At 41.3% G+C, this 16,332-nt stretch overlaps 1 protein-coding gene across 2 annotated transcripts in view; it reads left to right on the top strand.

Annotated features, from left to right (window-relative positions):
- macrod2 (mono-ADP ribosylhydrolase 2) overlaps positions 1 to 5,686 on the top strand; it is a 423,775-nt gene extending 418,089 nt beyond the window's left edge. For both annotated transcript variants that reach the window (XM_085428548.1, XM_085428549.1), the window contains 3 exons: positions 2,335 to 2,370; positions 2,789 to 2,851; positions 4,348 to 5,686. In XM_085428548.1, the coding sequence (XP_085284674.1) occupies positions 2,335 to 2,370; positions 2,789 to 2,851; positions 4,348 to 4,367 (119 nt within the window). In that variant the 3' untranslated portion in view covers positions 4,368 to 5,686. The remainder of the gene's footprint in view (positions 1 to 2,334; positions 2,371 to 2,788; positions 2,852 to 4,347) is intronic.
- The last annotated feature ends 10,646 nt before the right edge of the window (positions 5,687 to 16,332 follow it).

The raw sequence follows: 16,332 nt of genomic DNA, 5'->3' as shown, positions 1-16,332 counted from the left end.
AGGCCAGCACAGTCACCAGCTCTCAATTATTTTGCCCTCTTTCTGTAGACTCACATTAACCCATGTACATACAAATTCTGTAACCAGGGCTGAATGCTCGTAATTTACATACCAGCATGGAGGCTAGGGGTCACCATCAAGGACCCCTCAAGTCCTTGGTATTAAAAAACATTGCTGTAAGCTGTCCACTTTCCCCGCTGAGGGAGTAGTCAATTCACTCTGTTTTTCTTCTATTTTTCTTATCTGCCCTCTGTGAACTGTGCTTCTCCTTCACCAGAGGCCCATTTTTCTTCTCCCCCCCCCAAAAAAAAATCTTGTTTATGTGTTTACCACAGCACCCTCTGATGCTCCTCTAAATGATAGCCCTTTCACTGTCAGCACACAGGAGTCAAATTAGAGAACGAGAGAAACCAATGCTGCTGTTCCCTCCAAGCTTCAGTCAGAAAGAAGCTGAAGCCACAATCATCTGAAAATCTGAACTTTTTTTTCCTTCGTTTTGATCAGTGTTGGGTATCGAAAGGGGAGGAGGATGCTACCCAAGCTCCAAGACCGTGTTGTCATTACCTAGGAGAGAACAAAAAAGGAGCATCTGGAATGAGGCCGCTGCTTCAGTGAGCTCCTGCTGCTACGCGTAGACATGCTAAGCTAGTTCATACGACGGAGGCTGTATTCCAGTGTCAGGCACATTTCCCATGTCTCGCCATCAGCTTTAATGCACATAGAGATTATGTGGAAAAGCGTTAATGAACGGCATATCATTTGATGCGTATGCATAATTAATTACTTCACTATTGATGCCATACGGGTAACACATCCAAAACACATCTGGCACAATGTGCGTGTCATGCTTCCTGTCAGTTTAGTCTATTACAGCAGGAAAATCTGCTTCTTTGATTAATTTATAATAAGCCAGAAGACATTAAAGGGAAATTCTGGGTTATTTAGAGCTGCTTTCCTTTTCTGGTTATTTTTCATCTGGATGAGTCATTTTGGTTGGTTCTGATAGCGTTTTACTTAAAGTCACGTCTGGGATCTGGGGACAGGCTGGCAAAAAATTCAAATTAAGTTTTAAATAAGTTCATTTAAGCCAGATAATTTAAACCAATTACTACTTGGAGGAGACAAAAAACAGTTTGAAGCGCACTTGTCGCACTGCTGGCAAGCACAAACGAATCAAGATTTGTAGTCTACATATGGTGCGTGCGTTACTATTTTCCCACATCAATTATGCTCCTAAGTATAATTACGTTATTACTGATAGAAATCACAGGCATTGTGCCAAAGCAATAAAAAATAACATCCAAGTTATAAATAACCAGAAGATAAAAAGGACATAATATAATTCCAAGGCCGTTTCCATGCCACAGATCAAACGGTAAAAGAAAGCAGGGGGATATTGTTGTTGCTTCATCCTTCCTGCTTTTCTGCAGTCCTTGAGTCCCGGTGGTGTCTTGGAGAGGAGAAATTTATCCCAATATGTTGCAACAGGTTAAATCAGTTTTATACTGAAGAAGCAGTATAATGGATTTTCTACACAGCTGACAGAGTCCTAGTGAGACAGCCAGCGAGGGAAAGCTATTGTGCAATGCACAAACTTTCATCTCGCTTTGAGGACCTTAGATACCTGCAATTACAACCGTGAGTGTATAATGACCTCAACCGCAGCCTTGTTCCTCTGAACATACAGAACACCGGAGCAGCCTTAGACTCCATGGTTGCTTCTATCATCCCGAAGCAGTTGTATTTGTTTACATCATCACCAGACTGCCTGGGGAGTGTGGTTATTTTTATGGTCTGCTTTGTTTGGTTGATTGCTGTTGCGAAAGGGGGGAGCGCGAAGGTTTGCTCTGGGAGTGACTACGAAGGAGTTGTGCGACTACAGAGGTAACGGGGAGGATAGACGGGGAGAGGGAAGCGTGTAGAGGAGGGTTGGGGGCGTCTGTGTGTGTGTGGTGGGTGGATGTTGGGGGGGTCTCAAGCTGCCTTATGGGAACGGTGGTTTGTAATTAATTTTGAATGCATCTCTCTCCCTTCTCAGATTTTGTTTTGTTCCGTTTTGAAGTGTTGCACTTCAGGAGGGCGCTGAAATTCCAGGCTTGAGAGTTGAAGCATCAGGATAAATGGAAATGTTTGCTCATGAAATCCTGGACTAGTTCCAGGATGATCGACTCTGTTGGTCATAAAGCATTTTGACAAAAGCACAAAGAGTCGCTGAATAATCCTGAATAATGGCTGCGTTTACCCAAATTTGAGTCTGTTTAACCGTATCCGCGTGCACGAATCGACTTTTAGAATAGCTAACATGTGCGTATTTGTGTGTTCTCCATGTTACAGATTCTCAGACGAACGACACTGGCACCAGCAGTGGAGGTGAGCCGAGATTATGCGTTTTCAGAGTAGAGACTCCCTAACAGCCTGACAGCCACATCCCTTCCTCAATTTCTTCCCTTTTTTCACAACACAGTACATATTAGCCTTTGATTATATAAAAGATGCATTTAAATTTTAGAGCTGGGAAGCTGCAGACAGCATCAGAAGTCGGTTTTTTAATGAATTCACATATAAAAAAAATCATTATGAGATGTTCGCATAATCTTCAGTCCTGATCTGAAGCCGTCTCTCTTAGCTCCACTGTAACTACAAACCGAACTCAGGCTCACAAGCTTGGTGAGGCAGCGCTTGTTTAGGTATATTGATGCTTCTTGGCACAGAAAAGTGGGAAGGGCTGCCTGATTTTCATGGCCTCTTGTAATATTTCCCCGCTCTCCTTTCTTTTACTCCCTTCTAGGAGAGACGAACGATCCTGTCGAGGACTCGGAACAAGCTGATTCAACTCTAACTCAGTCCAAAGGTAAAAGCTTGAAAGAAGCACTCACACCCGCTTACTGGCTCACACTGATGTCACACACATCTCTATAAGTGGATTCTTATTAGTGGCCACAGCTGCTGAATTAAAATTCACTTCTTTTCGAGAATCCTCCGCTGCGCACAGCCAAGTGTTACCCAGCTTCACCCTACTTGTCTCCATTCCCCCTCCCCGTCTGTCTCCATCTCCTTGTCTCTGTAGGGGCAGGCAGCCGGCAGTACGTGTTCCTTCAGGGCCAAATGCATTTGTAAATCCTCTGTACCCATTTCAGGTCTGCAACTATAACCCTGATATTTTAGTATATGCGCGTCGGCACGTCTTTGGAGATTGAGTATGATGAATTACCTGCACCCTCAACTATTGGACATTTAATAAATCAAGTGTGCAAAGCATATTGTTTTAACATGCAGCCAAAACAGACTGTAGGGGTAATAATAATGCCAATAAATCATATCTGATAAGGATACTACACTGGTCTTATCCTCAGGTCTTCGTTGAGATTTAGGCTAATAAGACAGCATATAATTTGAATGTAGTCATCTATGGAGGGTGCTATTAATTTCTGTGAACACGCTTGTTCTCTGTGTGGGTCCAAAGAAGCGATGAGCCAAAAAAGAAAAAAATGGCTTTCGGATTTGGGCATCGTATAGTTTCCAGGTAGAAAAAATTCATTTAAGCAACTGCTACGAACAGATTGTTGGGGTTGAATAAATAGGACAGGGAAGCAGCATATGAAATAACTTGGCAGAGGTAGGTGGGTTGGTGTAGAAAGGAGAGAGCTTAAACAATGCCAGACAAAGCAGCCAGGAAAAGGGGAAAAAAAGCCTGTTGCTGGACAACCGAGTGCATCAGGGTGGGACTGTGTGCGAGGGAGATGGTTAGTTCATAGTGTGCCGTTAAAATTAGCCAGAGTACAACATCAAAACTTACTGTATGACATTTTTAGAGCAAAGTTGATGTGTTGTTTTATCTTCAAACACAAAAATCACGTCATTTGCGGTGAAATGGGAACAGAGGAAACGGATCTGCCTCGATGTCTCTGTCTGCCGCACACAATTTTTCGAGTATCACTGAGCTGGATTTTGACGAAGCTTTGAGTTGTTATAAAGTACGTGTCATCCCTGTTTACTGGCATTTACAGATTAGTGCTTTTGTTTCATTTGACTTGTATTTATGTACTCCTTTACAGTCTAATGCAATCCACAGCCAGAAATCTTGAACTCTTTTCACAATAAAGACAACATTTGACGACCTCCCCTTTACCCTTAATGATGATCAGTATATATCAATAAAGACGTGGTTTGATGACCAACAGTTTTTGGGTTTTTCCCACTAACCTCTGATGATGCTGATGCTGATTCTGATTACGCCAAAAAAAACCCAAAAAAACGTTCAGTTTAGAAAAGAGCTTCAAGGGTTGCTCCTAGTACGCCTCCAAGACAGAGTGTTGAGGAAATGTCTTGTCATTTGTTTCCATCCAGGCACTGAGAAGAAAGACTGACCAGCTGAAGGGAAGACAATCAGCCTCATCTGACAGCCAGCAAACTGTGCGAAGGCCACACTGGTGTCAGCCTGGCCCATGTCAGTATGGGCTCTGACACTGGCCCAGGAAAACCAGTTACTCACAAGATGCTCACATTCCCAACTTTACTTACCCTCCCCTCTCTTGGTTAAACTATTCATCCCTGAAATATGTATGTACTATATGTATATGTATGTACAAAACCTTACTTATAGGACTTGAACATATCAACCAGAAAAGATGAGCCATACCTCACTGTGTGTTAGAGTCATACATCATTCTGCCCGAAGGGTGCAATGAGATAAACCAGGCTCAAGTCTTGCTATTTGATAAACCCACTGTGAGAGCATGGCGAAGCTGTCATTGGACAACAGCCACAGCTCCTACATGTTGACACTCCCGGCTGGGTGATGCTAAACATCAACCATCCTTTTTAGTTTTTACTGACGCCACCAGTACAGTCACGATGGCGCTCGGTAGTGGGACGACAGCCTGCATTTGTAATCTGCTTTGGAGTGCGACACACTGACACCTGCCACGTCTCCTCACACACCGCCGCAGCTTCGATTTCCATTCTTTAGTCAGATCGGCCAATGCCCCGATTCGCGTTGCGGTCTGTGAGGCGACGTGCCGCTTGCCAGGCCTTTCATCTGAACATCACTAATCAAGTCTCATCTCCGCTGCTGCCGTGACTGCAGCTTTACTCATTTTAACCAGGAAACTGTTCATTAACGCCCGTGCACATAAACGAGGATGTGAGTGTCTTTTCAACAAATCGATTTGAGTCTTCTTTTTAATTTCCCCTCCCTCCCCTTTCCTTTTTCTTTGCCATTTCCAGTGCATGCCAGGAAATTGCTTTGAACTTCACCTACATAAACAAGAATTGCAGTCTTCTTCGCTTTCGCTTGTCTTCTTACCAGATTGTCTATAATTGTATCGAATGAATCTGCCTTATTTCATATCAAATTACAAAAAAACCATCACAATCACAGACCTGAGGAGGAGATGTATGAGTTCTTGGTTGTGTATTGCTTGCAGATGATTTGTATTTTTAAGTACATGTAATGGCTAACACCTGTTTTTTTTTCCTTTCTTTAATTTTTAAAAAAGGGGTTTTGGTTTGTTTCAAATGTTGGTATGAGTCATTAATTATTTTCAGTGGTGCCATACTAAAGATCAGAGAAATTACAGTTCTTAGAAATGATGCCTTCATACTTTGATGTTTGCTTTGCTAAATTATAACACAAAAAACAACTAATAAAATTTAAGGTGGAAGCAATGGGTCAGCTTTTAATGTACCTTGTTTTGTGTCTTGATTCGTTGCCATCGTCATGACAGCAGCGTATGTTTTATTTTATTCTAATAGCGACCAGCACAGTCGGTTTCCTCTCAGCTGTGTGTGAAATTCAACAACTGTAACAGAGCAATCAGTCGTGTGTCTCTGGGCAGTCAGAAACAATTAGTCTGTCCTTTGATCTCCTGCATGCTCACTCCCTGGCCCTCAGGCTCTCCCTTGTATCAAACGAGACAAGATATCTGGCAGAACCTCTAACCCCAGAGCCCTCCCACCCTCTGAGAAACGCCTGAGACCTCACAAAAAGCTTGTTACCACAGTCTCAGTCTCAAGTTATCAAAGAAGCTCTTATCTGCAACAAAACCAGCACGTATATAAACAATTAGTCGCTGTGGCCACAATTCAAAACCTGAAAGTGGCTACACAGCACCTTATACTTAAACTCACCTTTATTTGAATCTCTGCTGCACACTTAACGCAAAATCACGTGACTGCCTGACACATACAATGCTGCAATGAGAAAAAAATACATGAACACAATAAAACACAGACTTCAACTACAGTACAGGAATGTGCAGACATTTGATGGTCTTCAGATGGTATTGCATGGTAGCTCAAAATCTGATGGTACTTGTCATAGTTCCATCATGTTGACACAGTCTCCAACACGACTGGTTGAAATGCAGCCTCAAACAAAGCGTCCACTGTGTGTAGACACTCACTGCTGTATCTCTGCTGACCTCCTTCATACTTTTTGACAATGAACTGAACCAAAACGTATACATTTGGATTTTTCACTCCATAACACCTGTTGCCACTGATTTTCAGTCCAGTTATTGTGTTACTTAGCATACCTCAGCCTTTTCTCCCTGCTTCCCTTCCTTATGAATGGCTTCTCGACAGCCACCCTCCCACTGAGGCCGTTTCTGATGAAGCTTCAGTAAACAGCAAATGGATCAGATGAAGTGCCAGATGCATCTATCTGATCCTGTCTTTGGTGGATTTCTCCTGGATTTCTCCTGATTTCTTAAGGATGCGATTTTTGGATGCTGTTCATCAGCTATAGATACATTTTTAAAGGCTGTTGCTTCTTTTGTCCTCCACTTGTCCAGTTTCCTTATTTTTTATTTAGTATGCTTAGATCTGCCAGGTTTTCAGCTAATAGCGCCTTGGGAATCACCTTGCGTTACAAAAATACTATGTTATGCTTGTCAAACTGTGTTATGTTTGGCATTTTTCATAGATTCAACTAAGAAATGAGAACTAATTCATTTCTTGACAGGCTGGTGTTAAAGTGCCTAAAGATACAATTGCAAATTGGTTCTTTGCTAAGTTGTCTATTATATGTGGACACAGCACAGGTTCAGCACTTGAGTTAGGAGCCTTTTTATTCTTGAATGATTCATTTGTTAGTGTTAAGTGGATTTAAAATAAAAAAATATAAACAATTCCTGGGAAAATCGTCTGGTACAAGGACTGGAATGGAAGTGAGTGGCAAAAGCAGCCAAAAGAAAGCCTGGAGAACTATCTCTCAATACCACTTTAAACATTACAAGAAGGTCCGGCTACTTGGAAGAAGAATACAAAGCAATGAGGGGTGGCTGAAGACTTTTGCACAGTACTTTTTGTCCAATTTGAATCAAATTTGCTGACTTAATGACACCCCACATATTAAAAATTAATGTGTGACATCACCTACTGGTGTGTGTGGACCTGCATGTTGAAGCTTTTTGGACCCAGAAGTGAACACATTTAGAAGAGAAGAGGAAACTCAAAGTACTTACCTTACACTAGGTCAGGAAAGTGCACAGCACAGACATAGGTGCCTGCTAATCCGTGCTAATTAACACACTAATAAATCAGTCAACAAAATTAGAGCATAGACAAGCTATACCAAATAGTGACACAGTAAGCAATATTTTTGTTCACATTCTTTAGAAACACACCACACTACAAACAGTCGATACAGTTCATTAACTTGTATTAGCTGAGGTGAAGTCTCAAGTCAACGCCAAATAAAACGGTCACGCCACTTACTAATGCAAAACCTTTTGCCTTAATGAAATCTAAAGGAGTGAATCATGAAAAATCTTACTCCACCTCCCTAGACACCCGTCTGATTCACCAACGCCAGGTTTCCATATAAATTCACAAGCAAGAGTACCAGTATGGCAGCTTTGTGTGGTTCAGTGTAAATAAGCAAAGGTGTTGTCTGAATACCATTAAGGCAGTGTTATAGATACATAAAAGGAGAAAATACCCAGGCACACTCAAAACCTCTAAAAACTGAACAAACCACTGTTTTGTTTTGATTACTCTTGGTACTCAGAAAGGGGGACATCTACTGTTACTACTGTGACAACAAGCATGTGAGGTATAATTACAACTACTTTGCTAGGCGGCCACCAACTCCCCAAAAGGAAACAAATTCTTGCATGTTTCATTACCCAACAGAAATGGGCATTCATCAAGAGCTGTTGGCTTTGCTGATTTACGCCGTAATCCAAGCACGAAACAGAATGATAATTAGACAAGAAACAAAATTTGGAGGAGACAACACAGGCTGCTGCTGCAAAGAGCTTTAGGTGGGGAAACTTTATGAGTGCAAAGCGAAAAACTGTACTTTATAAACATAGCTGCTCTCCTGATTGCAGTATTTGCCATTAGCTCAACCCTGGTTGCAGGTTATGTATACATATCATTTCTGTACATGTGACCTCAATGCTCTTTAGTTCAGAGAACACCGAGCTCAGATGAGAATGTGACTCCAGAGAGAGGTAAGGTAAGACGACTGTGTGCTGCAGACGCCTACTGCACTAAACGTCCACCATGGCTGGCCCGGATGGCTGTCAACAGGTTTTGTTGTGTCATAATTGTGCAACAGCCACTCAAAATGATGGATACGTGTGCAGATGAGTGTTGTTAGACCACTGGGTTGCATACTCTTGTATTAGTGTAATCACTACATTACAAGTGCATGCTGGCATGGTTGGGCAGTTGAGATCCCAACTTCTTGAAATACAACACATGTTTTTAGAAAGCTGAGCTAAGTTTCACTAACTAGCTAACACAGCATTTTATATAAAGAACATCATTAAGTCAAACATGGTAGTGGTAGTATGACGATGTGGGACTGCTTCGCTGCTTCACGGCAAAACCTGTAAAAGACGCACCAGCCCACCATGTCCATTTCACATGTATGCAGAAGCAGACATACAGTAGCAGCAAAGGGAGATAATATATTTAAAGCCACTACAACTTTTGGATGTGTACACTTCCCATTTTGGAGCGGCACATTGTGAGATGGACATCCTCAGTTCACGCCCAGGAGCTTAGGATCACCTGGGTTATGCAGCAGCACAGTGATCCAGAATACACCAACAAATCCACCTCTGAAAGGTTAAAAAAACAAAACAAAAAAGATTTTGAGTGGCCTAGTCAATGTCCGGACTTAAATCTGATTAAGGTTGTTTGGTATGGCCTTAAAAAGTTTGTTCATACTTGAAAGCCCTCTAATGTGTGTTGTGGAAGTTTTCCATTTAAATAAAGCCTGCAGATGAGCGGTGAGCGGTAGCTAACATTCTTTAATCCAAACACACAAAGAACATACAACCAAGCTTGATGGAGAGCCTACATGACCACGGGGCAGGGTCAGCAGAGTCTCTCTCTGAGCCTAGCATGGCTCTCAGTTAAATACCTTCTCCAGGAACAAAAGGCAGTACACAGTTGTTTCACACCTTAAGGTTCACACTCCCTTGCTACTTCCCAGAGTCCTCGAAGAGACAAAAGACTGGTCCTGTGGAGTTCCTGTTTCCCCCAACATCCTTACTACATCCCCTACCATTTGTCTTAAGTATGAGTGTCAGACATGTTAATACAATAAAATAATGTGATTAATACCCAAGTAAAAGAAATTCTATACATGTGGTTGGATTAAAACATTTCTGCAAAGAAGAGTGGGTCAAAATGTATCCACAGCTACTGTATCTGATAGGCTCATTGCCAGTTATTGCAAACACTTGATTGCAGTTCTTGCTGCCAAGGGGGGCATAACCAGTAGTATGGATGATTTTCCCTTAATAAATGAAAACATCATTTAAAAAAATGTATTTTGTATTTATTCAGGTCATCTTTCTCTAATATTAAAATTTGTTTGATGATCTGAAAACATGTAGGTGTGACAAACATGCACAACCTAAACTATAAGACTAGGAGGACACCGTCAGACTGCTAATCAACATACAAACAAAAAGTTTGTCCTAACAGTGGGAAAAAAACTCCAAAACACACATATTGTGCTGTTTCCACCAGAGAAGCATCTATCAAATATGGAAACATGATGTTTTAAATATTGTGTTGTGATCATTTATATTTGATAACTCAATCAAAAGCAAGCTTTAAGAAACAGGTTTCCCATCTGCTGGGAAAGGCAAATTTAAAACCAGAAAGTTTCACATGGTGTTAGCAGCCACCGTGTTTGTATTCCTTAACTTGTCGCATGCCAAGCAGATGTCAGCAGTGATTGTCCCCGGAATGGAGACTGTTTAAATTTTAATGTCTTCATTTAAATGTTGCATGTCGGAGCAGAGGGTTCCCTGAACCTGAGCAGTAGGTAGTGTCGGGGGAAACGGCTTCAGCACAGACTCGCTGCTGCACGCTCGCTCCTTTGCATACAAAATATGTCAACGCTAAAATAACAAACTAGTTAGAAAAAAACCCCCACTTCTGTCCTACTTTATAACAAACAGTGATGGATTTTCTTGCTTACATACGATTTTTGATGTTAAGCAGCTCTGCAACAACAGGTAAAGCTACTACACCTGCTTCACACTCCAATAAATCATGAACACACACGATAGGGTGGTTTGTGTGTGTTACAGTTGTGCTGATTGACATGTGTAGGAGTTAGCGTCTCGTTAAGCTGCTGTGGGCTGATGTGGTTCGCTCCATTCATTCCATTTTACTTCTTATATAACCATGAATTACCATGTTCTCTCGCCTTCTTTAAGCTCTCTCCACTTCTCTTATAACTCCACCCACCTTCTCCCAACTCTCTCGCTACACTACAGCAACCCAGTGCCACAATAGCTGTTAACACACCGCAAACAAATTGGAGAGAAAAAAAAAGTGTTTAAAAAACAGCTTTAAAGCTTTAAATCCCAGCGCTAGATAAGCTGTTTTTATCTGAAGTGCAGAGTTTGTCCTTCATGAAAATTCATCGTCCTCACAAGAGGCAAAGGCAACACTATAGGTGAACTAAGCCGAGATAAACACTCTAATTGGGATGAAAATTGACGCCGTTCATTATGGATGCCTGTCTTCAAAGGCGGCGAGAGCCACTGAAATGTTGAAAGGAAATTGACTTGCAGTGTTGCTAGTTTGCTTTGAACATGTGAGAATATGTCGATTAAACTCCACCAGCACAAGACGGTTATGCAGATTCCGTTTGCTGTCGGACCAAAAAAAAAAGCATGTTTGTCTCGTGGTGATGGCCCCTCGTGACGAAAAGAACAAAACAGAAAGACGAATAATGATTTCAATCTCTTTATCTGGCTTTCTGTTGGTGCTCTAATTATCAACTTGATAATATGCTTCTTCAGGTGATGTAGCAAATTCTCAACGATACTTAAGTTATAGTAGAGAGAAGACTGAGCAGCTCATTGATTAAAGTATAGAGGTGGGTGGATAATCCTAATATCGATATCATGTTAGATGTGGCTGTGTGCAGACAGGAATAGGACCCAAGGTGCAGACTCCGGAGACAGTCGTGAACTCAAAATGGCTTTAATGTGATACTCAGAATATAACATAACTGAAAAAACTCAAAATAAACTTAAACTGGAGGAATGACAGAACACACAGCAAGGTAAACAGTAGATCGCGACATGGACACAGAGAAACACAGGGCTTAAATACACAGAAGGAGCAATCAGGGAATGAGTAAAAGGAGGGAAACACAGCTGGGACAAATCAGGCCTAACGAGACCAGGGGAAGCAAAACCAGACACATTAACATCAGACATGGACTTCCAAAGTAAAACAGGAAACATAACACAGACTCACAGGCAGGCACTATAACAAAGGGAACAGAGACGTGGAACCAGGGCAGACACAGACACTGACTGGATGTGGGGATACAGCAGACAGGGGAGACAGCAACATGGAACACAGACAGAAAACCAGAACACTAAAACTCTAACCAAACCCCACCCAGAGAACCTAAACTAAGAATGATCCTAAAACCCATAAAGCAAAGCTAGAAAATAATGAAATAACAAAATCAAAGAACCAAAAACACAAAACACTGGGTCAACGAGCCAGGGACCCTAACATATCAACGCTGATATTGGTGTCGATCGATACTAGCATGATAGTGATTTAGTGGTCATTAAAACTGATGATGATGACTCACTACCGAAATTTGCAGAAATCACAACGCACAATTTAACCACCTCTAAGCATGATGACAATGCGCGAAGACAGCTGTTCATCCGACCTGCTGCACACACACGGGATGTCCGGCTGGGAACCGAAGAAAGCACACAGTCAGGTCTGAAGTTGTTGGTATGAGCGTCACTCATGTTTTAGCCAAAGGTTGTTTTATGTTCCACGTTAATCGCATGGGAAGCGACACCCATTAGTACCGGGTATTCAATTAAATTTCAGCAAGAAGCAGCAGGACTGGCGGGTGCAGTCCTGAGAGACTTGCAGCTCGTGAGCACACATCGAGAACACGCCCACCTCCAAGTTGAAGAATATTAAAATTTTGAGGTGGCAGCAGGGGATTTATCTTGTTTAAGCAATAAAAAATTTATACTCTCCTTCAAAGTGACAAGATAGAGGGGAAAAAAATAATTTAGGCAGTGGCGAACAACCCCGGGTACAACTCCAATGTGCAAATTAAAATTTTTGAAAAGTGTCTGAAGTGGCCTTCAAAAAAAAAAACACGAGTGCTCCGAGGGGGGGAAGCAGTTGCATGTGGAACGAGATCATTGAATCCACCGTGAATGCTTTTCGCAGGAGGGTTGCCTTGTCCATTCAGCTCCACAGCAAAGCGTTGGAGGCTGCTGGTGATGGTCACGGTGCTTCAACCTGCAGCTCCAACCTTCAAATGGTAGTAACACATATCTCATGCATTTGTTTTTCTCAATACCATTCATCTCGCTTTAGCACGCGTTTGATCAGCTCTGTAAATATGGGTCAAATCAATCATCTTTTAAACACAGCAGTTCCTGTTACTATGGTGCTGCTAATTGTTGAAGAGGAGCAGGACCGGCTTGGCTTGGAAGCTGTCACTATTTAAAAAAAACAGAAGCATATGTTGCTTTTATGTAAACTTGGAAAGTAATCAGGTTAAATCATTTTTCTTATGATCGGTTTATGAAAAGTTTAAATCATCGCTCGGAAACTGAATTTCTCTTGATGGAGTATTTCTGTTGTGTTTGGGCTTTTAAAATGATTATATTTGTAATATTAGATGTAAATGCGTCCAGCGAGGCGAGCATAAACCTAGTCCCTAGGAGACTGCTGCATGAGCTGGCATCTTCTGAAAAAAAGTTGCCTTGGGAAAAAGGATAAAAGCTAGGCTATTGTCTACCATAGGGATTGTGGAAAACCCATGTAACCTACCCCTGTGGATTCCGGTGAGGTTACACATAGTTATGTAGATGTGCACAGCTTTTTGTGGTCAGAAATGGCTGCCACCACGGTACTCATGCTAATAACCAGTGTAGGTTTGTGTACTTGCTCATAGTTTCTATTAAACTTACAATTAGTGCTAACTTGAACTTACAGTTTAAAGTACTTTAATTTGAATGTGCTTCGTAAAAGTGAAATGAATTAAAATTCAGAGTTTAATGGATCCACTTCAGCCCCTCAGCACAAAATACTATAAAGTGTCTGCTCATCGCTGCAGCTTCTTTGTAAGACTTTCTAACCAAGCACAGAACTGGCAGGCAGTCTGAGGAGTGAGGCGCGGACTGCAGAGGGCCAGAGGGAGGCCGCTGGCGTCATCACCTTCTTATCACTTTTTGGCTGCACGATCGTGCAAGAAGGATGGGAGAACTCAGGTTGCACAGGTACAACATATACTGCAGAGGGAAAGTGAGAACCAGGACCTTCAACAGGGGTGCCAAACATACGGCCCGGGGGCCAGAATGAGCCCAGCAAAGACTCCAGTTCAGCCCACAGGATGGCATTGGCAAATGTGAAAGAAGGCATAAATTTCAACTTTAAAATATATTTTAAAAGGTTTTACAGCTTTTTCATGCTGAAAAAGACCGTGCATAGGAGATAAGATAGATAAGATACCATCAAAGTAATTAAGCAATAGATAAACATGTAAATTAAAGAAAAGTTAGGTTTTTTTTTAAAAAAGAGCCACCAGAATAATTTACACATTTTTCTTTAGTTTAAGCCCAAAGATTCGTGCTGACATACAAACCTTTCATGTAGAAACCTAAGAAATATTTTTTGTCATATTTAAACAGGGATTAAAGGTGTAGTCAAACTGTTTTCACTGACAGAAAAGGCAGTTTCATCCCTGACCTACAAGAAAGCCCAACAGTAACATTTCACTGCTGTGAAGCAACGGAAACGCAGCAGTGAAATTTGGGCACAATAATAAAAAGATTCACTTTTTTTTTTTACTGTATTGCCATTTCCTTTGCTAAACTGTAGAAGTCTTTAGTAACTTTCACATGTCTCATTATCTGCTTTTTGTCACTATAGTGATTTTGTTATGTCACAGCACTCATCGGGCACATTTTAGAGTGAAACTGTACAAGTCTCTCTCTGTTTTCCCTGCTCCTCACTGAGCAGTAAATTAGGGCTGGGCAGAGCATGTCTCTAATGGTTTTCCCATCATCTTTATAATTCACAGGGGTGGTGTTCACACCTCACTTCATTCCACTGCCGTTTTCAAAACATTGCTTGGTTCAGTGTAAAATAAGTAATTTCACTGGGCTGTGAAACGAATGCGTGTGGCGCGGCTGTGCAGCAGTTAACTTGTTTTGCTGCTTTATGGCTCGAGCTGTTTACAGGCGAGATCAGAAAAAAGCCGTCAGGACTAATGTACAGCCTCGTGTTTAACTGGACACCCATCAGCAACGTCTGCTGATGAGCGTTAGTTAAATTGGCATCGTTAGCTGCACGTTGTCGTCATTATCCTATAGGTCAAAGCTTTTATGTTGAGAACCAACCCTCTATTTGGAACACGTGAATAAATGCATGTAGCTTGTTTGAGTGCAGTATGCCCTTTGCGAGGGAGTTACACTGAAACAAGAAATTTAAATGATAATATTTCTTTATGCAGCACTAATAAACTAAGTGCTATTAGGAAAGGAATGACAAAAATGTTGCTCCCCTTTTTACAATTTCAGAAGTAATTATATTTTTTTTTCATGTTGATTTTTTTTTAAACCAGAGAATAACACCCTGAAAGCCTAATGAAAGAAAATGAAAAGCAGCAGCTCTAAAAATCCTCAGTAATTACACTGGACATTAATAAATGCATTAGCTTTATTATGCTCTAACTTTTTGAGCTGTTTGGTTATGCTGATGTTCAAATTCATTATGGCAAAAAAAAAAAAAAAAAAAAAAACCTGCCACCTGTAACTTGAAGTTACCACGAAGTGTGGGAATGAATCATCAATGCACGGAAAGATCGAGAACTTGCAAGCCAAGCAGAGGGGAGACCGGGGTTTTCACCTTGGCCATCTAATATGAATGGACTCAAGTATACAGAGACTGAAAAGGATACATTAAGAAAACATTAGGCAAGTTGGGGTTCAATTTAAATCTCTACTTTTCATTTGCCAGTTTTTACAAAGTCAGGTGTCATTTACATGTGCAAACACTTAAACAGATAATAATATATACATTTGTGTGATGGGTTAATCTGCATGTCCCTGTCAGGTGGAAACGGTGCCAATCCTGAGACAAACAATACCGTTTTAACAGGATCCAGGTTATTTCTCAAACTTAGATTTCAAGTCTAAAATGTGGGCGTTTCCACTGGTTTTCTTATTTATTAAATATAAAAACAAAAAAATAACTAACTGCCTCTATTTGCCCTCCTGTGCTGAACCACATTATCAGGTTAATAGCTGATCTCACTACTTACCTCTGCCTACTATACTCTGATGTGTGCATGTTTATGTCAGTCAAAGCGTGGCAGAAACCCCACTTCTCATATTCAGTCAGGCACCAGCAGCTGTAGTGACACAATAGAGCAGTTTGAGGACTGGTAAAAACCTTTATTTACCCAAAAAGTGAAAATCTTCAGATTCAGGAAGTCTTTTGCAAGAGTCTCCTGGGCCACAAATGGCAACTAACATGTTTTTGTCCCATGGCAGAAGAAACCAGCTAAAAACATCCAGAAACTTGAACCATCAGCCCTCTTGCTGTGACATAACTGAGCTCTGACAGAGACACTCAGATCAGTTGCAGATGTTACAGTATTAGAACTATGAGTCCTTCTAACCCAACGCACCACCTTGTTGGTCTGGACACTTATGTCTGCATTTTGGTCTCAGATCAGTTGACATAAAAGTTGCTGTTTGCTCTATGAACACTCTACGAGTGAAGCAAACAGCTGGTGCCACATTCAAAATTTAAATCAGGTAAGGTCTGTTTGTTTGGGTTTATTTT

The sequence above is a fragment of the Rhamphochromis longiceps genome, linkage group LG13 (assembly GCF_057381845.1).
Source record: "Rhamphochromis longiceps isolate RC_006_pf linkage group LG13, R_longiceps_female_GT1.1, whole genome shotgun sequence".
NCBI lineage: Eukaryota > Metazoa > Chordata > Actinopteri > Cichliformes > Cichlidae > Rhamphochromis > Rhamphochromis longiceps.
The sequence above is the reverse complement of the archived record's forward strand: the minus strand, read 5'-3'. Positions and strand labels throughout refer to the sequence as shown.